Genomic DNA, 26,785 nt, shown 5'->3' on the forward strand with positions numbered 1-26,785 from the left:
GCCGGAGTTAAACCACGACAAAAGCTACCGTAATTTTACTACTACACATAGTGTATCACACATGGCTTCACATGTCACTATAGATATTTATAACTCGTGGTGACTCTAAAACATTTGCTTTTCCTGCCACATCTATCTACCAGTTAACACCTACCATTTTCCTCAATGGATGTCACATAGGTCCCAGAAGGGGTCATTCCAAATTGTCTGGAGATCACCCTAGGTTTCTCATTTATTTATATAAGTATTTGCGTGTGTGTGTGTGTTTGTGTTTGAATGAGGGAATGCAAGAAATTCTAGATGCATGGTTCTGTAAAGATACAACCAGCAACAAAGCAGTTGTATAAGCTGTGTAACCCTTATACAAAGCTGAAGGAGACGTATCTTTCAGACAAACGTATTTCCTAAATCTGAAATACTAAAAATTCATCAAACACATCTTTAACGTATTTCTAAACCAACATAAATCTACTGTCATCTATCAGAACACTGTGGCCAACAGCAGTCCTTACGAGACACCCATGTGTACTACTAGCCCTACAGAGGTGAGCCTCAACCAATACACAGATTTGCTTCAGCTCTAATGAGCTTCACTAAAGGGTAAAACGAAGTCAACCGAATTACAAAAATATACACTAGTCAATAATCCCTTCCATATGGTATATCAAAGCAATTTATTTCAAAGTAGTCATTTTTAAGGGAAGGTAATTGAATTCACAATGTCTTGACAGTATACTGCGGTATTTTCTGACTTTGACAACAGCAACCCTGGATATCGCAAACAGAAGTCAAATATAACTCAGAAGTGCTACTAGCCCAGCCTTTAAAAAATAAATTTGTACTTACTTTGAATCCATTTTTGTCACTTTCTTAGTGAAAAATTCATCCACGCCTTCATCCACTCTCCCCATGAGGCCATTCTGATCCCCTTCTGGAGGCACTCCAGCAGACACCTGACAAAAGAAAAAACTCTTTCTGGTATATAATAATCTAAGCATGCTTGTTTAAATAATAATAATAATCATAATAAAGAATTAAGACATTATAAAAATAGTGTGTGCCAACCAAACCTCAACGCAGACAATGGAGACACCACTGGAAATCCCACTTCAGTCAGGCCAGTTGACACATGAGTGCAAATCCAGAGTAACCCAAACACACCAGTGACAAATTGAATACTGCAATGCCTGAGGCCAGGAATCAGATGTCTCAGAGCTTGTGAGAGTGGAGCACAACTTCAGTTAGAAAATAAAAGAAGCAGTTACAGAAGAATGAAATCTTGACCAGGTGGTGACCTGAAGTATTTGCAACAGCTAGTTGTTTCCCTGTTCAGAGAAGAACCTACGCTCTGGATTTTGGATTTAGAAACAGAGCTCCAGCAGGCTAACAGTGCCTTTTATAATTCATTCAATCCAGCACTTCCGGAAGCAGAGACTCCAAATACAGCATCAGGTGTTTCACTTTAGGAACCGAACACAGATTTTCACGGAGTGTCTGAAAATGGAAAAGCCGCTCCCCTTCTTTCGTTTCAGTGCCCAGGTTTGGAACGTGGGTGACTGGAGGCACCTAAACCAGGCTGACTCAGTAATACCTGCCAGCCACAGAGGCCCTGTGAAGATTAGCTGGTGACTCTGCCGCCTCCCGAAGATGAAACACGCTGTCTCCTGGGAGGATTTCTCATGTGGTCTAGCTCCTGTACAAGGCTTTGAGGTGGAATAGCTCTATTACCAGTAGAAAGACTTCCTTAAATTTACATGCTGTATGGAAACCTTTGAGGTGACTACCGAGGACTCACAAGACCCAGCCCAGTTGTATTCCTAGTTGTACTAATGACCAGGAATTAGTCTGCCACAAAAGAGCAGCGTTTGTAATTTGAAACAACTGAAATCAAGGAATCTCCTAGTTGCCATGATAAGTCACAGTAATCCTGGCTTCCCTTTTCAGTCAGAATACACACTCTTTTCTATGACTCTAAAAAGAAAAATAAACACTCATAGAAGCCGCTGTTAACATCAAATCCAGCCTCATTAAGGCCAGGAAAACGGATTTCATATGAACTAATGCTTTGACACATCCATGAAACTTTTTATTTTCCAGTGGCTGAACCTTGTCAGAAGCCTAACATTTACTTTGTTATCAAAAATAATATTTTATTGATACCTGCTGTAGTGATGTAATACTAACCTGAAAAGAGCCTACCTGGTAATGACTGCTTTGCTGTCAGTCAAACTGCCTATTTTCTATAAAAAACAGGTTTATTCTAATAAGCACCATGACTTCCAACTCTGCCACCTCTGGGGCTTTCTGCTGAGAACTTGTTTAGCTGGACTATCAGACACTCGGCAGCAATGCATACACTGGCATGTGAGCTGGGCACACCAGTGCTGGTTGTTCACCTTCTCAGTCAATAACAGTTGACACTGACATTGCAACCAAAATGTGTCAAGCTAAAGCAGCTGACGCATTTCAACAGAAATGAGAAACCTTTTAATACTGATACCAGAGCCCTCTGGATAGTAGGAACAGACATCTAAGTTTCAAAGGCAAGTGCATCTCCTGAAGGGGAAGTGATGCAAGAATCCAATAAGCCACAGCAAATAATAAGAAAAAAGGAAAGACCACCTCAAAAAAGAAATAACTTTGCATCTGAAAATGCAGTACGTTTCTAAAAAGGTACTGAAGAAGTACACAGATGTTGAGGGTCTAATAAAGGTCCTAAGGCACAGCACATCCTTATGGATGTTTACTGTAATGCCTTTCAGTGTTTCATGGTGAACACTAAACTCGGGTTGACTTTGTGTTTTATGCTCCTAATGCTAAGAAAAAACAGAAAAGAAGAGGGGAGGGAAAGGAGGGGGGAAAGAGGGACAGAAAAGTAGACAGTTTGCATTTGTCCTCTTTTTCTTTATTAATCCCTGACTTCAAAGTTGAGCCTTCTGTTTCTTTATTAAAGGGGAAAAAAAAAAAAGCGCTTGGAAGCACAAATAAGTAAGATGAATCACAATCCCTCATACATTAGAGATTCACCTCTTGTACTATATCTTCACACATGATGCAAGAACCCGTGAGGTTAAGATCTCTCAAATTCTAAATGATAAATAACTGATTCATCATGTTACTTCAAAGCTACTTGAGGGTAGGTGGTGCTCCCCACCCTCCTTCCCTCCCCTCCTCATTCATTTCAGTAAAAACCCTGATGAAACTATAAATCTTTCTTCTGCTCACCCACCTACCCCAAGTTAAAAGTTTACATTTTGTCCCTTTTCCCCCTCCACTTCTCTCACTTTTTTCCTTATACTTTTCAGCTCACAATGAACAAATCTGTTTTCCAGCAAAACCAGACAAGTACAGCTATGATCATCTGAGACCTCTTAAATTACTAAATGGAAATAATGGGAACAGCAAACAACCCTACAGACCTGCTTTAAGCATTAGAAAAGGTCAAGATTTTGCCTCTCACATTTCAAGTGTTTTTCCTAACCACTGCTTTCTGTATTCTGAAAGTGGCAAAACCAGGAGCAAATCAATTCTGCAAACAATGCCAAAGCCTATTCGTGACTCTGGCCTTCAAAATTTGCTATTTCAATTTTTGGAAGCATCAAAGCACAACTTAAATCTTTCAAAAATTTGTTTAGACTTGTTATGAGGTCAGAGCTAGTAAGGAATTAAATGGTCCATAAAAACAAGACATGGACAAATGAGTTTAAGTTAAAAAAAGTTCCTTTCAATTTCTGCAACTAAACAACCCCCTAATTGCCTAATTACTTCAATATGGGTGAACATTCCCCGAACACTACACTATCATGGGAAGTAACACTTCTCCTCTACAAGTAAGCTTTTTGTTTCAGTTGAGGAAGATGCTGTATGTCCTATTCCATGCCCAGCAATGGAACACCTGCCCTCCATGTCCCCACTCCTTCCCCACCCCTGTGCAGATGGCACAGGATGAGTCCTGTAAGTTTGGAAGAGAGGCAACTTTAGAAACTGGTAGAACACGTGTTCTGCAGAACTGGGATTGGAAGAAATAAACACAGATGTGTTTTCACTACAACACAGAGACCACCAGTTCGTCCTTCTGATACCTCTATCCTTCCCTGTAAAGCGCAGGAAAGCTGGCTTGAATAAACCCTCTGCTTGAAGGTTTCTCAATTTCAAAGTGGTGGAAAAAGCACTCTACTGCCTGATATGATCTTTCCTAGCATTAGGGAAATCTTCAAGGGTCCTCTCCTCCAACAATCCTCGGGGAGAAGAGGCCACAGACGCTCACTGCTAGGCAGCATAACTTGGAGGAGCAATGGCTGCCCTTTGATAAGGTTTACTTATCATATCAGCTGTGCTCTGTTGCCGTGAGATAGCTCTGTAACTCCTCCAGATCTGTCCTTACCTACCCCGAGGGCATACCATCACAGAAATAAGTCTTCATTGATGTGGTGTGCCAAGGAAATGGAACTGTGGGAACTCCACACGCATATACTTGGGTTCACACCAATGCCTTTCGTAGACAGACAGTGCTCTTCTGTTTTGCTTTTCTAAGGCAGGCTCCAGCATGAAAAGCAGATCTGTGACTATGCAGATTTGCTGGCCCAAACACCACCTTTAGTTAAGGAGCTGTGGGAAGCTGGGTGTCACAGAGTAGCTCCTCTGAGAGCTGATAGAAATAAGAATTCATGCCAAGTTACCACGTCTTAATGTAGGCAGAAAAAAAGATTAAGGCTTAACAAACGCTTGCAGTATAATTGAAAAGTCTCATGATATATTGTGCATTTCCTGTGAAAGCTCCAAGTACCTCCAGAAGCTGCTTCCATTAAAAAAAAAAAAAAGGGCAAATTAAAAAAGGATAAAACATATCCTGATTTTGGGCTGTGTCAAACAAGACAAAAAGCTTGTAATAAGGAATGCATACTAAAAGACATGAGTACCAGAAGAAAAATTAAGTAGTTGCTTATGACTTTTAAAACTTTAACTGTTGCCCTCATTACATTGCAAAACCTGACTCATGGCGAAAAGCAATCATCAGACAATATCACCAGCAATATTTTAATGTAGACTCACTGCTGCTTGGCTGGGCTGCTGCTTTTTATTCCTTTTGGGCCTTAGTTTTGTAAAATGTTCCAGTTTTCTCCCTTCTTCTGATGGCAGCTCTGAAATGAATCCAGAAGTTCGTTTGTCCGGCCTGCTGGAAGGAAATGGTGGGTCTTCTATATGGATAGGTACTTCTTCCAGTGCTTTATCTAGATCAAATTCCATTTCTAAGAGAAATCAAAACTTTCTAATTAGACTTAACATGCTATTTAAAACAAAAGACAATGCCATTCCTCTCTTTTGTGGTAAATAATTATAAACATATTTGGAGAACTCAACTACAACATGTTTGTGAGCAAATATTTGCTATGGAGCACACTAGAAGAGTCACAAACCACAGCAACCAGTGTGGGCCTCAAGTGCAATCCAGAGAGACGGAGGCACCTATGCTTTTCAACCAAGAACTACCTAGAAGAATCTCAGGCAAGCAAAGAAGTTTTAAGAAGTTCTCACTTACCAAAAGCTCTGGATACCGGCCGGAGCATTCTGCTGTGGATGCTTTTCCTTTTTGATTTAGGAGTCATCTATCAACATAAAACAAAACCAAAATTACTTCAGTGGACAGAAGAAATGGCAAAGAACAACTTTTCTTTTCTATCCAACACATCAGTTCTTCAAGTCTCTGTATCATTTCAAGATCTGATTGGGTTTAACACCAGGAGGGAATGGGTTTTTTTCCTCCCCTTCTCAAACATTCAGACATTTTGTTCAACTGACTTTGAACAGAACCAGGGAGGCAGTTTATTGTTCCCATTAAAACCGTAGGCTGTATACAAGATGATTGTTTGAATTGCCCAAGCATTGACTCATTGATCCCCAACCGTAAAACAAGGGAATGACTAAAACCTCACCTCTGCAGCTGAGATTATGAGGCACAGAAAACTTAATTACTGAATCCAGTACTGCACAGTTAATGACAATACCAGGGAAAGTCTCCCTCTTGTTCTGGCTTTTATTTTTAATACAAAATACACTTCCTCTGTTCATTTGTTAGTGACATGCTACTGGGACTGAGTAAAATTCAGGTATCTATGCCTCTGGACACTACCACACAGCTCAAACAACTTCCCTAGGAAAACGCAGTCTTGGCATGCACAACCCTTCATGAAAAAGCAAAAATACCACATCAGTGTTAGTAACATCTCCAGCAAGCACATGGCTTCCCTGGACTTCAGATACACTGAGAATCAGTGGAAAGTTATCTTGGCATACGTTCAACCTAGTTACTGAAGTTATGCACCATTATTCTATTCATCTTCACATTCCCAGAAAAAAGTGGTATGTTGCCTTAAGAGCATAAATACCTGGACTTGAGCTTGTTAGTTTTGGAAGAAGTTGCCCTTACTTTCTTGCCTGAAGTCTTCTGACAGTTTGCATGGCAGGAAAGACTGTTTTGCTACGGGAAATGCCTGCGTCACCAATTCCAAACCTCCTAACTTAGCTCAGCGTTGTCAGACTTTTAAACAAAAAGCTGACCTGTAGGTTTTCTAAAGAGTTAGTTTAAAATGACTCGGCTTATGCAAAGATGGGCTCCTTTAGTGGTACAGTCCTACTTGCTGGCTTTAGTGACATCCATACAATTCCATTCACTTGCTAGTCTGGAAGCCTAGTGGCTTCCAATCTGGAGTGTCAGTCAGGAAGCTGTTATGGTTCACAACTCATTAACAAAATTGTTAATCAAGTTTAGTAGTATCAATTTTGTAAGAGCCAGAAAATACATAGTTGGCACTGACATTTCAGACAAATCATGAATAGTTTAAGGTAAAACTCTGCTAGTGTTTATGTATGGAAAGTTCAGTGCGCAGACTTACATGTACTGGATTCATATTCCCATCTGAAGTAGCCAGGAGGGTTATTATTTCACTATTCACATGCTCAGGGCTATGGCAGATTTTTGTAACAGGAAAATCTTCTCAAGATCAGAGAAGGACTTGCAGACTACAGAGCAAGCTGTGATAGCACTGTCTGGGCAAGAGAGCTCTGTTTTTATTGCCATGCACATCGCTGGGGAAAACAGATACCTTCAGCTGTTGCAGGCTTCCACTTCCTCATTTGACAAGTATCAGTAAGTAATACAATAGTTTCAAGACCAGCCAGAAAATAGCTTGCCACCTGAGCAGACTTACCCTGAAACTAATGAGCAGGAAGAATGTTATTTCATCACGAGTTCAGATGCTACTTTCAGATTTATCAATAAATTAAATGCAATGGATTGGATGGCAAGTGGCTGGAGAGGTGCTGAATCTTTTCAGCCAAAACTGCAGTGGATTCTGCAACGGGGTAGGCAGCTGGGCAGATTCTGAACTGCACACCTCGACAGCTGGCTATCCATCACCCAAACCTGAAACAGCCAAAGGCATCTGCACCTCATGAAAGGAAGAATTGAAGCAGCTTAGCATTTGGGGCACAGTAATTAAGAGTCAATGTCTGTAGTCCCCTGGTTTTATTTCTAGCTGTAGCCCATTTCTCTTGTTGACATGTATTGTGTGTGCATTTCGGTCTGCTTGCCACTTTTTCTGGTGGTGCAACTGGAAATCACATCTAGTAGGATAATGCAGCAACTCATGCGCTAACGAAGATCAGAAAGGAGGAAAAAACAAAGGTGATAGATCTCCCATGGCTTAGTAACTTGACTGTCAGTGTTCAGAGTGCTCCTGGATGGACGCTGACAAACTAAGAGCTGCCTCAGCCCACGGCACCAGTGCAAAACAGCCCAGGGCAAGTTTTGAGGCTTCTGTGCAGGGACTGAAATGCTCCAAGACATCCCCGACAGCCAGGAGCAGAATGATTTCATCTTCCTTCCCACACAAGAAAATGCCCCCAGATGACCCTGCAGAGCTTGTGATGATGACCATAAGCCAGTTTCTGGATCACTGCTATAACGTACTGTCAGCTTGGCACGATCCATCAGCAGCTTAGTTGCTGGGGATAAAGGCAGAGGGATAGAGATGCCTCACATTTGCTTTAACAGCATGAATAACAGCTATACATACACTTTTATGTGAAAACCTGTTTTCCAGCCTGTTTAGGAAGTACACAGATGAAAGGCTTCTTGCCAAGAGAACTTTCTAGATCACACGCAAAGCAAAATGGGTCAAAGCATTAATTTAAATAGGCCAGTGTGCTCTTTTTACAAAATATTAGACTTAATCTCAGCTTAATATCTCAGCCACTGTGCAGTATGCTACAGCAGCTGAGCACATGTCGCTACCAGAGGAGATATCTGAACTCCTAAGGAAAGATTCCCTGCCCCTCTCCAGCCTGAGCCCCATTTCCTACTGTTCATGGAAGCAGCTTAGGTTTGGCAGATGGGCACCTTCTGCCTTCTCACCACCTCCTTTCACATAAGCACAACCTGGCTCTCCTGCCCTACATTTCACTTGTGACCTTTACAGGGGAAATAGCTGTTAGTATCAACTTCCCCTCCTTCACTTCTTCCAGGGACTCTCCATTCTAGCAGACCAGCTCCTGACTGTCTTCCTTGTTTTGCCTACTTCTCTATGAGCATGCTTTAGGCTGCCTGGAAAAAGAGATAAAAAGAGGAACTGGGTCTCGGGAGACCCTCTTGGAAGTCTGCCTACACTCATGCCACTGAGCTCTCTAGAGACGGCTCCATGAAGGTACCACTCCGCAGTAGGTGGGAGCCAGTGAATCTCCACCACGCTCCCCAACAAAGGTCTCTTCAGAGCTAGACACTCTCATGGGTCCCAGATACCATTAAACTCCCAGGATCTCTTCCTGTGATCTTAAATGGATTGCTTTTCCAAATTCCTCTCTTCTGACTCACTCCCTCCCTCACAAAAGTCTCTTTTCTTAATTTATATTACTAAATGTGGAAGAAAATTTGGTATCTTGGGAATTAAAATCAACAACTCAAACACTTTGAGTTCTTAAAAAACATTATGCCTTTAGCAACAGGTTTCAGATACTCTACGTTCCTTGATAACTGAAATTACTCTCAGTGCTGAGGGACATGAACATTTCCATGTTTTTCTCCTCCTCCCCTGAAGTAGTTTATATTGAATTTTATTAGATATAGGGATGCTCCATGACCTTCCTGTCACTTCCCTTTCAAAAGATCTCAAAAAAACTAATGAACAACTTCCCCTTCTTGAAATTCAGCTCCCCAACTAGTCTCCCTTTGACCCTCCTTCCTACAAAACTACGTATGGGTTTTCAGCTTCAAGGACGCATTAAGGGTGACAGCACAAAAAGGTGAGAACAGCAGTCAAAAGCTCAAGATAATTCAACTAGGCAAAGAAAACACAACTGTCCAAACTGGGATAACCCATGACACCTCTTCCATCCTAGTTGCAAGAAGGCCCTAGGTTATGCCCATTTTTAAGCCATTCTTTCATTAAGCTGGATGACACTTGAATATCAAGCCAAAACAACAGATTTTCCCTCTGAGCAGCAACATTTGTGCTTATACCTCTGACATCAGCACTCTGCTTTTGGTTTTAAAGCCAAGGGATGCTTTGAATTCAGATGCTATGATAGCTGAACCTTCTTGTAAAATCCAATCTCATCCCTGAAGCGTCGCCTATTTAATTTGTAGGTGCAGATGGATGGCACTACAGTCTCCCAGGAGACTCACAAGGCAGTACAGAGGCAAATGGAGCACAAAAACGTAAACAAGTAGGCCAGAAACAGCAGAGCTAAAAAAATACTTACACTTGTACAGCAGAGAGTCTCCATGCAGCAAAAAAGAAAGAAAAAAGAATATGAATGGGGAAGACAAAGCAATAGCAGTTCTCAGGAAAGGAGGCAAAACCAGAAGTCACCAAAATAAAGAAAACTAAAGCCAAAACACTTAGAAGTCTTAGCAGGAGAGGTGACATGCAAGAATGAGGTAAAAATCCCTTGCATCTGGAGGTGTTATACAGTTCATGTTTCCAGAGAATGACCAGAGAAGGATGTAATCTCTCTCGTTTTATCTGTATGGGGACATATGCAGGTTTTCAGATGTTTATTTCCAATATATGGCACTCACCAACAGTGCCAACCTGCCACCTGCTGTCCCAATGTACTGTGCTTTTTCATTTTGCTGGCACCAGTAGTGAGAAAAAACTGTAATTCTATTATTTCCTAGTCTGAAGGAAGCGTCCAAATTAAAAATCAGCAGTTTGTTGTGGAAAGCAGGAGAGAACGGAAATCAAAACAAATCTCCTCTTGAAAGAGCGAAAAGGGATGCAAGTCTGTTCTCCTGAGATTTAAACAAACCTAATCCAAAGCAACAGTATTTCTCCTTCCCATAAGGAGGTTCGGAGGCGCAGGCTTTTCAAGCACTTTTGGCACATTAAAAGAATGCTGTTCCATTAATAAAGCACAACCTTTTCTCTTCCCTTCAAAAAATTAAAAGAAAGAAAGGAAGCAGCCCAGCCATCATACGAAATGAAGCAATGCCATGTCCCAACTTTTGTGTGGCACATGACACAATCACGCTCCTCCTTAATTTAGAGTAAGAAAAAACAATTATCAGAAGTGTCTTCAAGCTGAATGGTAACTGCTGCTATACCAACACTGCAGGCATTAGCGGGGTGTTTGTGGCAGAAGTCAATAGTCAGGGTCTGGATCTCAGCAAGAAAGCACTGCATTTTTAAATGGATACTGCATTGACGTTTAATTATCAGCAGTGAAAACAGTCTGCGCATAACACGAGGTTCATCATTTAATTGCTGAAGGGATATGAAGGTCAGTTTTTCAATGCTTTGACATTTTCAGCAATAAAGATCCACTTGCCACAGGTCATACGTCTAAGCTTAACTGTAGCTGAAAGTTTTAAAGACACGATGGTCTCTCTTTGAAGAGCAAGAACAGTGTTCTTGCACACAGCTCCACTCCTTTATTTTCCTACTGTCCTCAGGGTTTTAGTTCGCTTGGTGGTAGGTTTTTTTTTGGTTTTGTCTTCCTTCACCTGCAGAAACTTTGGCTTTATGCAGTTCTCAACTAAGTGATTCACGCAAACCTCCTCATTACTCTCATTTTTATATGCTATCCATACACACACCCATTCTTCCTCCATCTCCCTTCTAGAATCCATGTTTTCTCTTCTCTTGTCTATATTCTATACTACCATTCACTAGGGTTGCTCTGAGATTGCTGGAGACTGCAACATCCATCGAGAAACACTTCAAAAACTGAAACCATCTTAAAAACAAATACCCAGCACACTTCAAAAATCAATCTGCAACACCGTTTCTCTTTCAGACAGCCCCCTTGGTGGTACTCCAGTGTGTTCTGTGTATTTAGTGCATAGGCAGGAAACTTACAAGCAGCTGGAAAAGTGATTAGGACCAAAGTGTAAAGCAATGCACATATAAGCAGAAGCAATCCTAGGGTTTGGGGGAGCTTACAGTCCATGGTCCTGATCCAGCAAGGGCTTATGGAAACTCCTACCTTCCACAATCCAGCGATCTCACCTAAGTGAGTGCAACTACTGAGTCGCTTAAAAGTTAAAAGGTGCTAAACAGCTTATGGGTGGGAAGTAAGGAGGGAGAAGGAGGAGAGGGAGGCACACAGCAGGCAACAGGTTAGACAAGGAAGGACCATTAAGCAATGCAGAGACCAAGGGACTTGCCTGAAGCCACCAGGGAATGTGGCTGCTCTGCAAGGAACCTCATTCATGTCAGTCTTCAGACCCCTGAAGTACTATGATGCCACCCAACCCTTCCCTCTGTTTGCTTTCAGCATAACTGCAAAATAAAGTGGCTGTCCTCCCAACTTTTGTGGGCCATTGCTAAAGGCAAAACACCAACCCACTAAACAATCCCAACAATCCCAGCCAAATTCAGCCCAACCATAAACCAGAAATTGAATTGGGAAATCATAACAATGTGCCAATTGGGAATGAGCTGCCTCAAACCTGTTTTCCAAGGATACTTTGAGGACATTTTAAACCAGCACCAAATTGTTTCAGGTAGATGTATGTGGGGTGGTATGCTTTTCTAAGAAAGGGGCATAAGGAAACAAGGCATTTTAATCACAAGCCCTGCTGTTTTCTTTTGCTGTAAGGAATCCTGACCTGTAAAGCTACCATGACACCATTTCAGTCAATCGACATTTCCCACACTACTTCTGGTCTCCTTTGACAGAGATGTCACACACATCTGGTCTCATTAAAGAAAAACAAAGTCATCCTCAGGTATTCTTTATAAAGCAGAGCAGTAAATTGACCAACTCTGGGGTTTTGCATATGGATCTTTGAACATATAGGTGTCTCACCATATTTGCATATGAATCTTTGAACACATAGGTGTCTCACCATATGTACAGAAAGCCTTAGAAACTAGAAAGTCACTACTGCTTGCTTCAACCACTGAAGATTTTATAACATGCCTTCCAGGGTAAAACCCTCAGCATGGCTTGCAGAAATTTAGCTACGTACTTCCCACTAGTGGTGGTGGTAACCTGAATCACTGTCCTTAGAATCTCCCCCTCGAGTGCCATTGTCCTCAGAAAGTTAAATGCGATGCTAAAATCCACGAAAGCTAATGGAGTGTTTTACAGGAGACAGGAGAGCAAAGTCACTAACATCATTTGGAAACCAAGGCCAAGCTGTGACAGGCTGCTGTTTGTTGATACAGCTGTCCTGCATGTAGCTGTTATGCATTTTTACACCAACAGAGGATGGAGGACTGACCTTATATTTCAGAGTTCTGTCCTCTATATGGAAATACTATACATAAATAGAGATATTGTAAGTAAATGTGGCATACAAGTAATCCATACGTGAATTTAAGGCATGTGTTTATTTCCTTCCCTTGTTCAGGAGCTGAATTTCTAGAGAATGAGCTGTGATTCGGAATTAATTCAATTAGTCTCATCTAAACCATCCTGACCTTTAGCATTACTTTGAACAGCAACATTTTCTGAAAGAAAAGGAGCAGCACTGCAGTAAGACAAGCTCAACAGATTTGCCCTTGGGCTTGTTTCATTTTACTAGCCAAGAAACCTCTGGTTTTCTACTTGCTGAGATGTGGCTCATGTACTCTGTGATATTTCACAAAATATTTCAACATATTCTTTTAATTAATAATTCTGCACTTGAATCTTTCAAGTCATGTAAAATACCTGCTAATAAATGTTCCTGCTTATAAATATGCAAATATTTTATTATGAAGAGTAAAAAAACCCAAAAAACAAAACAGATGCATGAATTAAACTGAGCAGTTCCTAAAACCATTAAATTAAAATCTTCTATTTCACATTCTGAGTGATCATCCTGCAAAGAACTCGGCGCCTGCAACTACCACCTGCAAGAGGAAAAGAGAAAAAGCAAATCTGCGTGTCATCAGTGCCGTTTTCTACTTGCTCGTGAAGAGGCTAGCAGCATCTCCTACAGCTTTAAGATGAACAAAGGGGATGGTTCCAGCTGATTAACTTTAGTTAAAAACTAAGTGTAGAATGGAGAGCTGCTACAGGTCAGATGGCTCAAACTACGTCTAAGCCACCACAACCTGCTTGCTTATGGTTGTTCATTATCTTCAGCTGGCAAAGGCTGATGAAAAATTACTTTGTTCATGACCTAAACTTCCATACGGTAAGAAGAAAAAGCTCTTAAATTCAGCAAATTATGGAGGAGTGGATGGCCATTTAAGATAGACAATTCTTTAAAGACAGCCACCATATGTATCAGGTACCCTAGGCACTAACATCATTAAAACAAGTTTGAGGCAAGGCACTCCTACTCCTGAATGGAAGTGTCCAAAGTCAGGTGGGATGGGGCTTTGAGCAACCTGGTCTAGCAAAAGATGTCCCTGCCCATGGCAGTGGGGTTGGACTACATGATCCTTCAAGGTCCCTTCCAACCCAGACCATTCTACAATTTTATGAATGGGAACTGTTGTATCTGCCTGCCCTTGCAGCTTCCCAGAACTGAGAACCAGCACAACTTCTGCATCTCTCCTTCCTTCTGACAGCCTGAAGCTAACAGCTACCAAAAGGGTAAGAGTCATCTTCCCACCATCATTAGAGCCTTTGGGGGCAGACGGTGCATCGCTTGCACTGAAGCAGTGACATTTCAAAGGAGAAACTCATCGCAGTGAACCAGATACAGTTTGCCCTAGATGGGGAAGTGGACTAGTAGCCTCCCTTTTCAGAACTGTGATGGAAAGTTTTACCCTTGAAAACTCAGGCACACTTGAGCTGCTGCTCTTTTCTCTCTGAAGTTTGTTTCAGGCATCTCTCCAGTATGCACAGTACATCTTTACACCCCTGAGACACTTTGAGATATACTCTGTGAACTTAAACATTAAAGAAAACCAATAACCAACCATCTTCTGAATTTTAAGTCTTGCCAGGAACTACTATATCAAGATATCTCCCTATTAAAAACAGGAGATATCTTGGTAGGCACCTCACAAATATTCTAAGACCCTACATGGGAAACACAAATATTTGAGTAGCATACTTGAGTTTCTTCTCTACAACAAACTGACAAAGAGGGTCAATCATAACTACACAAAAGAGGATGGCAAAATTCAAAGGCTGGTCCATGGACTGCCAGCATCTAAGTGTGATAGACAATTTTAATCGTGCTGCTTGTTCAGATGGTCATGGGGCAGCACATGAGCCTGGGAAGGACAGAAACACCACGAAAGAAGAGGATGATGCCTACCCTGCAAAGCAGAACTGCTCACCCGCAAGCACAGAATTAGGTGCTGGCTGGCAACAAGGCACCGGATTCTGTAACTGCTCAATTATTTAATTATTGATTTAAAAGTTCGTATTCCAATAACCCAGCTTATTCTAACCTCCTTTTCCTTGGCAAAATATAGCAAAAGTAATGCTAATCTGCAATTGCCTACCCTAACACCAACATTCTCTCCTCTGAGTGACTATTCTTTATCCCTGCAACATGAGATATCGGTTTTAAGACCAAAAAATCACAAGATTCCCATTCTTCTGGGTGAAGTGAGAACCCTGAAACACTCTCAGTGACACAGACTCATGCATGTGCTATTTTCAGCAGGCTCTCCAGATTTCAGAGTAAACAAGACTCCCCCTTACCACACAGATGAGTAACTCAGGCCAAGTTTTTTATCTGAGATGCTGGTAGAATCAAAAAGCAGTAGAAGGGAGCATGCAACCTATAGAGAAAACTCCTCAACCACTTGAGAAGGTCAACTTGCCAGATATTAATTGAATCAAGAAGCATTATGGCTGCAGACAGATGTGCGCTACAGCAACAGCACCATTAGAGGTTACTCTCATGCTGTTTGCTCTTGTCCCTCTGCCAAAGGTAACAGAGCCCAGCTTTTGGTAATAACTCCTCCAAAGGAGCTCCTGCTAATGTGCCATGGGAAATAACAAGCAGGTTCTTATGAACAGAGGCTGTGGAAAGACAAATTCTCTATCTCTTTGTGCTGAACAGAGACCCGACAGCTCTGCTGTGCCCCCGATCCAGCCCGTGCAATGGGGCTTTGTTCTCAACACCTGCCAACTTTCCTGAAGAGGGTCAGTGAGCACTCAGGTGGCTGTGCCAGCCACACGTACAGGCGAGTGCTGGCTGGCAGGGCAAGCAAACCCAGCGAGAGACAGTCACCTCTCCCCACACAGTGGACGGGTGCTCGCCAGCAGCAACAGCTACCTGTGCCGGCCGAGGTGACTGCCTGCAGCCTCAGCATTCCAATACTTGCTAGCAGAGAGGTGAGACTGAGCAGCCGGGGCTGGCACTACCCATAGACTGCACAGGTCAATGTTCAAGGCCTTTCTCCCTGCCACAGAGTAACTTCTTAGTAGTAAACTCCCTCTTAAAACCACTGCAGGGAAGTTAAACCCTCAAGACCAGTGTTTCAGTGAGCGCTTTGTTACCAAACTCACCTTTCAACAGTGCTTTTTTACGAGACGTGAAAAAAAACCAATGGAAGCTCAGTATCAGTAAGACAACTACTGCCACAAAGGATGTAACTACACATCCTCCTCTCCACTCCCAACATGAATCTGAGTCTACTGAGACAAAACAAGGGAAGACAAGCTCCCAATGCAGAAGTGCCACCATGAAAACAGAATACCCAGCACCCAACACTTCACAATTCTCCTTTTAACCTAAGCAGAAAACAGCCTCCAATTTTACACTTCTCCTTTTCTTAACCAAGCAGGTAGTGCTGTTACTAGAAGCAGTTTATCCCATTCTTCATCTATCTCATACTGTGCTAATGATCTACCCTAGATTATGAGAAAGAGCTTTGAACTCTGAATAAGAGATCTCAGTTGGTTTATGAAATCTCAGTTGGTTTATGAAAAACATACTATGTATCAATTATCCATCACCTCCTTCCACTCAGAGACCAAGAAAAAGACATTGAAAGCCAAGTTTCTTTTAAAGTGCTTCAGCTGGGAACACGTAACTCCCCCATGAGCCTGAAATAAGCTGTAGTCTGCAGTCTATACCTGTAATGGGCATTGAATAAACACACATAAGGGCAGCGAAGATGCTGCAAAACTATATAAAGGAGCCCAGGAAACGATAGGTAACAAATACAATTAAAATTAATGTAATTTTAATACTAATGGAGAGGCTGACAGAGAAATACACCGCTTGCAAATAAACAAGATATTTACAGATCCTGCAAAATTATCACACTCTGCTGTGCCCCTCCTGGTGACGTTTCCGTAAACTGTCCTAGAGCAGGGTGAGTCAGAAATACTACTGGCCTCTCACTGAAGGAGATTTGCTCGCACGCCTGTGATGGAGCCTTTCCAGAAGCCAAGAATACTCTCACATACCATGATGCCAATTCCTAGCCTCCCACAGAGCGCTGTATTTATGGCACATCAAAGGCCCGTTTCTGCTAATGCATACAAGAGAGAAACTCAAGTGTCACAATCAATTTCATCCGGCATTCATCCCGGCTGCTCCCTTTGCCCTCATCCCTGCCTGCTTGTTCCTGCCGCGCAGGACGGGGTTTGTGAACTCAACCAGAGGACTAGTCAGTCCGTAAACTAACCTGGGAAATAAATCCTCTGTGAAAAGATTCATTTTGAGCTGAATCCATTCCCACACCCGGTTTGTAGTGAGGCTGTGTGAACATCAGCACACGTGTGAGCATGTGGGCAGGAGAGAGAGCTGTGTACAGGGGAAAGGGGAAATGCTCCTTTCAGCATGAACAATGATTTTTGCTGGATTAAGCCAGTCACAGAGTTTTATTTATAGCGCAGAAGAACATAAGGAGTCCAACAGGGACCGGGATTTTATTGCAGTAGGTGTTCAGTCCTCCATCCAAAAAGCTGACTACCTACACCCAAGACAATTCTACTGCAAGTTAGCAGGGAGCAGCAAGAACGGGATGTGGTAACATGTCAAGGGATCCCAGAGAATCTCTCATTTTTTCTCCTACGATATCAACACGTACATACAAATCTGTAGCATGATTTTCTCCTTCCTCCAGTGAAAACAACCAAAGGGGTTTCTGTTGTTTTAATTCTCATTTGTTGTGGATGAGGGGGTGGAGAAAAAGAGCTTTCAGGTGGTACTTTATGAGTTGGGTTTTTTTTTTTAAATTAATTCTGCTGTGGTGAGCTCAATTTCTCCCTTTTCTCTGAAAACACTGAAGTCCACACAGTCCTTGTCTTTCAGAACCCACAGGTTCATAAGCCTTCACTGATGAAGACTTATGGACTAATCTGATAGATCTTTGACAATGGCTAGTTAGTATGTTCCCAGGAAAAAAACCATACATCACTGCTCTGCAAGCGTTCTGCCACTTCTGCAAATTTTCTTCTCTACTCTACAGGTGAAATCTGTTGTTCAGTAAGGACTAAAACATTTTAATGGATTCCTCATGGGATTGGGTTTTTTTGTTTGGTTGGTTGCTTGTTTTGTTTTTTTTTTTTAATTTTCTTCCATTACAGTCACAGAACCATCTCTATGGTTAAAATCAGAAACAGATGAGAAATGGCTAAGATTCAGTATTCATCACAGGCAGTTCTTTTCTATTAGCTACAAGCATTTTTGCAAACACATAATTTACCATCTAAATCATCTTTAAAGACGATTTATAAGCAGACTTGTGTATTACAACCTACAATCCCTTTACACATTCTAAACAATATTCTACCATACCATAATGCAAATAACCTCTGCTTTGCTCTAAAACCAATAGTTACCCTGGCTGTATGCTTGTTGCTAACTGTAGCAGTAAAATTATATTGCTGAAGTGGATATTTTGAAAATGGTGAGTACATAGATTTCTAGTAAAAAAGCTATTTTTCTCAAAACCTTTTTTTAAATAGTGGCTCTACTCTGGTGATGTCCTTTTAGATTTCTGGAAGCCAAATTGACATTCAGATAGCTAAAAAAACCCAAAAGCTTAAGAGTGTAATTGTTAAACACAAGCTAACAAAGATGCTTCGTTACCTTTTGGTGGGGAATTAAGCACCATTTAATATCCCTTACTTCTGTGAAGAACTAATGGCTATGAAAGAATAAAGTACAACTAGAAGCATTACGCAAAATTAAATCAGTATCTACCTACACAATTACACATACCAAGATACATGGTATTTAATCTCAGTAAAAAAGGGTGCCGTATTTAAAGTTCATTTTAAAATTCATGCATTAGTTTAAAATGTGTCATTCACATTTGCACAGAAAAATTTAAAGAAACCATACCATCTTATTAAGTTAATTCATGATTGAGTCTAAGCTCTGAAAAGCAGGCCATCATTTTACTTTTAAACTGAGAACAGCAAATAATTTTCTGCATAGAGATCTTTCTTTCCATCTTACTTGCACACAACTTATCTAATGACTTATTACCAACAATGCAGCTCTAATTAAATGTAGACAACTGAGACAGCTGTAGATTAGGGAAGCGTCAATTCACTTTAGTGCAGCTCAGGGAGATGAGAAAATCCTGGGTCCATAATGTTCCAGTCATCGCGTCCTATGCTGCACCACTCAATCACTCCCCGTGCTCTTCAGAACTCATTTAACAGACTAGCAAATTCTGGTATGACTGACAAATCTTTCATATCATGATCTCTCCAGCCAGCATTAAAGGCTGGATGAGAGTCATATCCTAAAGCTGAAGCTAGGAAGGTTTAACTGCACAGTTTGGTATTTAGCAAGTCCTAATTCCCACAATGAAAAAATACCAGAAATAACATTGAAAAGTTTTTTTCAGTAGGGCATTTTAAGGGCCCCTTTGTGATATTTCGTTTATATGATATGTCAGTATATACACATCAAACTTTGAAGTGGGTGGGTGGCAGCTCTCTACTTTGGCAGGGAAATCCCTCTGCCACACCCACTCTGCACCCTGCTTGGGAACAGGCAGGCTGTAAAACACACCAGTGCCCATTTGTCGGCTGCACCATCAGCACTGGAGGTTTCAGACCTCTATGCTGCCAGTCCAAGTGTTACAAACAAACCTTTCTGTCTTCCAATTTCAACCCGTGTATAAGAACAAATAGCTCATAAGTATTTTGTTCCAAAAACGTCCACCTCATTCAGAGTCATTCGCCTACTTTCAGTGCCATATAATCTACCCACAACCATAAAGTCAAAATTGAACCTGGATCCAGTTTTTGCCCAAATTGTTCAAATACAGCTTCAAGGGAGGCTGGTGCATAACACCACGCTGTTGTACGCTCTGCTTCAGCCAGAATATTGATCCTTGATAGCCTTGTTGAAGCAAACAACAACAAAGAGAGGCTTGCTGAAGATAATGGGTTTGCAAAATTAATCCAGTTTCACAAATGGAAAAAAAGAAAACCCAGCTCCCCCAAAACTGTGGTCCAAGCTCAGTGCCTCTCCTATAAGGCCAAAATCTCTTCTTCCATGGACATTCTGACAGCTATCTGGAGCAAGCTGATAGACATTTGTGGGAAAGAGATGGCTTACATTAGGAGAGTTCTTGGGATCCCAGTGACATGATCAGCCTCATCCCATGTTCCATATTCTTTTGGCAATAGGAAACGAGGCTCCCAAACATGCACAACACCACGCTGTAACGCAAGGTTTCAGGTTTGAGGTTTGCAGAATACACAGCCAGGTGCACTGTCTACTCACACGGCTGAGATCTGTTTTCCATTAGACTTTGTAATGCTTAGGGATTTCCAGTGGTCAAACAAGGCGGTGTTCTGGACTAATGCCAGTTTGGAAGTGGGTTCTAAATAGCTATTTCTCATTTAAGATTAAAAATAACCAAAGGAAATCAGGTTCATAATTATAGTTCATAAAACCATATGCTTTCCTTTCTAGTAAAGTCTTCCAGCAACATACCTGTTTCCTGCACTGACCAGCTCACAGAGCATTCACTGCTACCCCTTTCAGAAGGCTCCTCATTTCCCTGCAAATATCTGTATGACATTTAAAAGCTGCCACGAGTCAGGTTAAGTTTTCCAAGACAATATCTGAAATACGTATGATTTTCCCACAACTAAAATAGCGCTTCCCAAGTGATGTATCTCTGAAGTTACTAAATCCACCCAGAAAACGTAAGAAATCCATTCTTAAGATGCTTTTAGTTGAACACAACTCAGTTAGAACACTAGCCCAGTAAAATTCCCTGTACTACTTAGCCTCTTGGGGCTATCTATTTACCTATATATTTTTACAAGACCAACCAGTATCACTTGCACCCAGCATGCAAAAAGCAGTTCTTAAAAATGGATTACAGTTTTTAATAAATAGGTTCTTTAGCACTGACTAAGATTACTGCCTTGTATTTATTTGATGTTTCATTCTTTTCAGAAATTAGATATTGATGAGAATCTGGGTCACAAAGGTATTGGAATCTCTTTGCAAGATGAGGGTGAATGAAGTGAATGAAGAGAGATATACACACTTCTGAAGATAAGTCCCATTAGCATCTAAGAGTGTAAGCATTATCACACTTCCATTATTTTAATATGAAAAAAGTGAATGATAACAGCACAAAAATGCGATCCTTTCATATAACCATGGTGATATGAGATACAGACAGGAGCTGGTTTTTAAATTTCCAGCATTATTATTTTTAACATGCTGCAAGAATAAATTTAAAGGGGGAAGGGAGAGGGTCAAAATAAGCACTTAGCTAATTTTTCTATATATGAAGCCAACATGCAAAAAGTAACTTACAGGTACAGGCTTCAGATGCTACATATTTTACTGGGATGTGTCTCTCCCATAGGATTTAGGACTCCAAATGATTACTGAATGTTGGCTACAGGAAGTGTCTGGAACTTGATAGTACCAGTGATGAGTCATATGATGCAGTCAACACCCCATACCTTACAGGGATTTGCAATGTTCAGAAAAACATTGCATCAAATCAGATATTGGTGAAGAATGAGATTTGGAAGGGAGAGAGGACTATTTTAAGCTGGTATTTCCAATGAAGATGTGCTTTCATTCTGTAGCTAAGTGAGAGCGACAGAAGCTGAGGGAGCTGAAACAACAAAATTTCTACAACAGGATGCAATCGATTTTTCTGCCGGTTTAGCTTCCTGCAAAAGCACACGGTCAAGGAGCCAGGTAGGAGGGCAGAAGAGAAAGCCCATCCCTTGCAGCAGTGACCGCCAGTTAGACCAAGTCCTAATAGAGAAATGTTCCCTTGCGTTCCTGTCCACAGCAGAGTTCCTCAACAGACTATGTTGGGTGGAAGGTTTTTTGAGGTTGAAAACAGTTAGCAACCCATTTATTTGCATTCTGCGCATTTGTGTCTCATTAAGGATCATGATAGGGTGTGGCATCACCTTTATAATGAAAGTCACACAAGGGATTTTATAAGGCCCTTCAGAGGTTTTTGTTCAGCATTTTCTTGCAGCCCAGTCTCAAGGTTTTAAGACTTCTTCCATACATTCAAAAGCTAATATAAAAAAAATCAGCTTCTGTTCATGGCCAATAATAGAACTTTCAGGCAGAGCATTTTTTGTTACGGCCCAGAGGAATCCACGTGAAGCAGAAGGAAGACAAAGGCAGAAAGCAGCGTGTTGTGAAAGGATAGCATGGTCCCATTTATTACTGCAGCTGAAGCTCTGTGAATCTGTGGCCAGTGAAAGACATTTATCCTATTAGCTCAGTTGCAGCAATGTATGCAAAGGAGAGGCCCTTGAATAGGTACCAGGAAAGGGGAAGTGAAAAAAAGGGAAAAGCTTTTCCTTTGCTGAACAGCAATGTGCAACTCAGACAAAACATTCAGAAGCTAACACTTATTTTTTCTAGAAGCCAATTCCTAACTTCAGTTTCCTGATACCATGAAATTACCCAATGACAGTTTGAAAACCATTTTTCTTCCAGGTATTTGCATGTTTAACCAAATGGGCTGAGCAATGTGTCTTACCATACAAGTGTCCAGATCTTCCAAGCGTTCTATCTCTGTCAACTCCTCAACCGTGATGATAGACCGTTTAGTTGGTTTTTCTTCTGCTAACTCGATTTCCAGTGATTCTTGCTGTGGAAGAGGTTTGCCACGTCTGGTCAAATGGTCAGCCTGGAGACAAGGATAAAGACAGGAACAGATCAATCAAACTGTTGAAAAAAGGCAAACTGAACCAAACCAGAAAGCTTGCAGAATTTAAGTGATCACAGACCCTAGACAACTAAATCCAACAGCAAACCTCAGTTGTACGTGTTAATCTTTACACTGGATTTATTTTGTTTTAGGGTTTGTTTTTCTTCTTTTTTTTGATGGAAAACCATTCCCTCACACATTCTAAGAAGGAAGAGAGAACAGGAAAAAAATAAAAGGAAAAAGGTCAGGTAAAAAGCCACTCTACTTTTTACTTATAACAGTCTCATGGGGCTCCCTCAGCATTTGTCCCATCTATATTACAAAGAAAGCGAAGAGGTAGAAGAGACGCTCTGTTCAGGACCTTTTTTAAATTAACTAACTCAAAGACATGTACAGTTTCAGCTAATATGATTTTGATACTTGTTAGGTGGCCAAAATGTTATCTTCCTCTATGCAAAAAGCAGGACAGCTTCGTTAAAAACCTCAGTTCTGTTTCACTGAAGAAACAGGTAGGAGTTACAAGTAAAAAAAAAAAAAAATCAGTTATAGATTGATGGGCTAAGATTGTATTTTAAAATATCAGAGAGAAAAAATTCTAACAATAATAAAGTCACTTATTAGACCTGCATAGCAAAAGCTGTTACTAAGAAGACAGAGAATGTTATATAAACCCCCCTGGACTGTACTTGGAATGGAGTGGGTTCATGTTGTCAAGAAAAGGATGAAATGCTTTCTAGTTCTGTTGGTAACTAAAGAAAATATTAACTAACAGCTGTTAAGAGTGCTTGAAAACCAGCTGGCCCAAATCAGTTAGTCACAGAAGCTTTCAAAGAGGCAGCTAGGGAGACCTGTAGTCCAATCATAGAATGGTTTGGGTTGGAAGGGACCCCACTGCTTAACATCAGCAGGACTCCAAATAACCAGTGGATTGTAGTTTTGTTAACCATCAGCAAGGGTAAACAGATGACCCAAGTAAATTATAGCTCACTTAGTCTAGTGTCTACTTAGGAAAAACAAGTGGAGAGCCGTTACAGATTTATCTTTAATCATACTAAAAAGCATCCCATTAGGCAAACAGAGGTCTTGTCGAACAAGGTTTATTTCTCAAATTTGCCCCAAACAATACTGTGTCAATGCAACATTCACAGGCATTTGTAAGTGCCTGAATTAGTGGTACATGACACTCCAATTTAAGGAGCTGGCACAGAACTGTATCAGTGTGTTTAGTCTTTTCTGTATTAAGAACTAGCTGCCAGCTCTTGGGCTGCAGCTGTCAGTTGAAGAATAACACTGACGAATTAGACAGGAGTTGGTCCATCAGCATTTTTGAGATCCGCACTCTTCACTGTTTTCATCAGTGCTATACTACCTGAAATAATCTGTGGCTACCAGAAACGCAGGAGAATTAAACAGTGCAAGGGAGATGTTACTAATGCAGGCCAAAATGGATCACAAAGTAAATCAACTCAAATCAAATGCATGGAGAATCATGCCTTAGGAATCAAGAGCACTGGCAATTAGCTATGGGCATAATCCTGAAAAGGTGTAAGCGATGAGCAACCAGAAGCCATTACTGGGAGGGAGTTCTATCAAACCCAGTCCTGAAAATGAGCTACCACTGAAACTCTGACAGAAGGAAGGAATTCTTATCTTCTTGGCTACAAAAATAAGAGTAATAAAGAGTATCATGAGAAAAACAATTTCACTCAGTGAAAATAGGTGTTGGTTAAAACACTGGAATAGTTTGTCTGGTTCTGGGGATCACAATTTTAAAAGAGGCTTTTAAAACAGCTGGAGAAAGGGCAGAGAGGACTGTTACTGAAGTGACTCAAAGGCTGGAGAAAATGACTTACTGTGCAAGACTTGGGGCATGCCCAAGTTGTGCAATACCGCTGGACAGAGACGGCCCACTGCTGATGCCAGCTGAACCTGCTCCAGAACCCACAGGAGCTAATTAACGTGGCCACTCACAGAGCAGGCTGATGCTGCTACGTAGCTGCCCACACTGGAGGTTGTATCTTTACAAAACGCTGCTCTGTAACAGGTAGGCACGCCCTCAAATAACACAGTCTTTTAATTTATTAACATTAAACCAGTGGGGTGGGGAAGAGCGATTTGTTTTCTGTGTATGAGGACTTTCACGGAGAGGAAATAAAGACAAATACATATGGTTTCCTTATCGTCTAGGGAAAAGCATCTGAATAAACTCATAACTGCAAGCTGAAGCCAGAGAAATTTCAAATAGAAACAAAGAGCAATTTCAATCAGGAAACTGACCACCCAAGTAGCTTCTTTAAAAAACAGTCCTGGATTCTCCTCACAGAGGCCCATTGTATTAGAAATCAAAACATTTTTCTGTAGATACACACTTGTTTATTTCTTCTACTCTTGATAAAGCAAGTACCTTTATAATAAACAACTGTGCCTCCTGACAGCTCAGCACCTCCAAATAAAAACCAATGTTTCCTCTCTTATATTTCTACTCCCTTCTCTTCAGACTTGACACCTACATTCTGAAGTAGCCTCAAGATGTATTCATTCAGGGAACAAGGTCTCAGCAGTCTCTAAAGAATGAAATTTTATCTCTCATCTCATGAGCGATCAACCAACCCTTATCTCACCAGGACAACTACTGAGTTCTTAACTAATGACTCAGTGTTGCATCCGGATGGCATTTTTAGTTTTAGGTCTGATAACAGTGCAAAAAATAGTATGACAAATATATAATGCAGCCTCTTGTGTGGTTGTAAACTCCTTAATGCAAAGAGGCAAGAGTTCCATGATCATATTTCAAATGATGTCAGTGATGCCAATGAAAACAAGACCAATTTCAAAATAAAGCTGTGCTAAGGAGAAACAGAACAAGCTATGAATGTAATGGCATTGTTAAGATACCCAGCATATTGAGATATCAACCATGTAAATACTCACCAGCTTGTGATGGCAGTGGGAAAGTGCATCCAGGATTTCATCTACAACTCGGTCAGACAGGAAAGAAGCCACTGTCAGCTTTACTTCACTGTGTGAGGATTAAAAATGAGACACAGAAAATTTTAATTCGTGCAGGAGAATTTTGTCTTTATTACACGTTCAACAGCGCAACGATTATCCACAGTGCTGTCACTTTATTTGAAATAAAACATTAGAGGGTGTCAGAATACATGACTGCAGGTTTCAGAAATAAACTCATGAATCACACAATAAACACTAGAGCCTCTGTACCATATTTAACCTGCTTCTAACATTTTTCTAAGAGCTGAAATGAAAACATCTGGGTAAGACAGCTGAATAGAAACCACATGTGAAACTCAGCAAGGAACACTTTGCCACTGAAGTCAGAGAAACACGAATCTCAGAGGACTGGGATTGGGACAGCGCAGCCTGTTTAACAGCACTATACTGAACAACTACAATCCACTCATTTCCTCAACTCCCTTTTTGTTTGTCTGCCAGCTGAAGGGCAACTCTACAATGCTGGTTCTCTAGTGCCATCACAACTTTGCTCCCTTTTTTCTTTTTGGTCTGTGTAACCAAGTTCTGTCTCAAGAATGTCACGTTAGCCATTCCCATTACAAAGATGTACGTGGAACACCAACACACCCCGTGCACTGGACTGAGGTTTCACTGGTGACTTCCTATCAAGGAAGTGTGTACCTGGAATTGCTCTCTTGGGGTCCCGTCTTTGACCATAGCACAAAAGGCACAGGCTGTGGAGGGCAGTTCATCTGCAGCCGACAAGCACGTATGATGCCTGAGCTGCAGCCTGAAGCTCCATCTCTCCTGTCTCTATGGATTCAAGGTCAACTGCTTCAACTGACACTTGCCAACAAATACCATGGTTTTGTTTTAAGGTTTTTATGCATGGACTGAGTTCCGTTGGATTAACAAAACTGCTTCTATCTAAGGCTAGTACTGCAGCTGCAGAAACCTTGGGGAAAAAAAGGTTAGAAACTCCTTGGAAAGGCAAGGCAACACACAAGGAGGTAGAATGGTGACCAAGCCATGGTAGGGTAAGAATGAGAGTGGAGAAGAAATTTCTCTCAGTTACATATTAATTTCAAACAATGTAAGGCAGAAAGGGTGGAAGTTTGGCACCCTCACCACACCGACAGTTGCAGCTTCTATAGGTGGAGGGTGGAAGGGGCACTACTACAGTCTCAGGATCAAATTTTGTTTGATAGGAACTAGAGTGAAGAAAACTCACCCTGTGAACAATTTTAAACACTCTGAAGGCATAGCTAAAGTCTTTAACATATTTT

The 26,785-nt window shown here is 41.2% G+C and overlaps 1 protein-coding gene across 1 annotated transcript in view; it reads right to left on the minus strand.

The window, feature by feature from the left end:
* Nucleotides 1-842: 842 nt before the first annotated feature.
* Nucleotides 843-26,785, minus strand: part of LOC104508858 (leucine-rich repeat-containing protein 16A) — a gene marked incomplete at its 5' end in the record, with an annotated part of 69,672 nt that continues 43,729 nt past the window's right edge. The window contains 5 exons of the mRNA XM_010150607.1: nucleotides 843-953; nucleotides 5,053-5,249; nucleotides 5,540-5,606; nucleotides 22,356-22,505; nucleotides 25,458-25,545. Coding sequence (XP_010148909.1) covers nucleotides 843-953; nucleotides 5,053-5,249; nucleotides 5,540-5,606; nucleotides 22,356-22,505; nucleotides 25,458-25,545 — 613 coding nt within the window. The remainder of the gene's footprint in view (nucleotides 954-5,052; nucleotides 5,250-5,539; nucleotides 5,607-22,355; nucleotides 22,506-25,457; nucleotides 25,546-26,785) is intronic.

The sequence above is a fragment of the Eurypyga helias genome, unplaced genomic scaffold, assembly GCF_000690775.1.
Source record: "Eurypyga helias isolate BGI_N326 unplaced genomic scaffold, ASM69077v1 scaffold13604, whole genome shotgun sequence".
NCBI classification, from domain to species: domain Eukaryota; kingdom Metazoa; phylum Chordata; class Aves; order Eurypygiformes; family Eurypygidae; genus Eurypyga; species Eurypyga helias.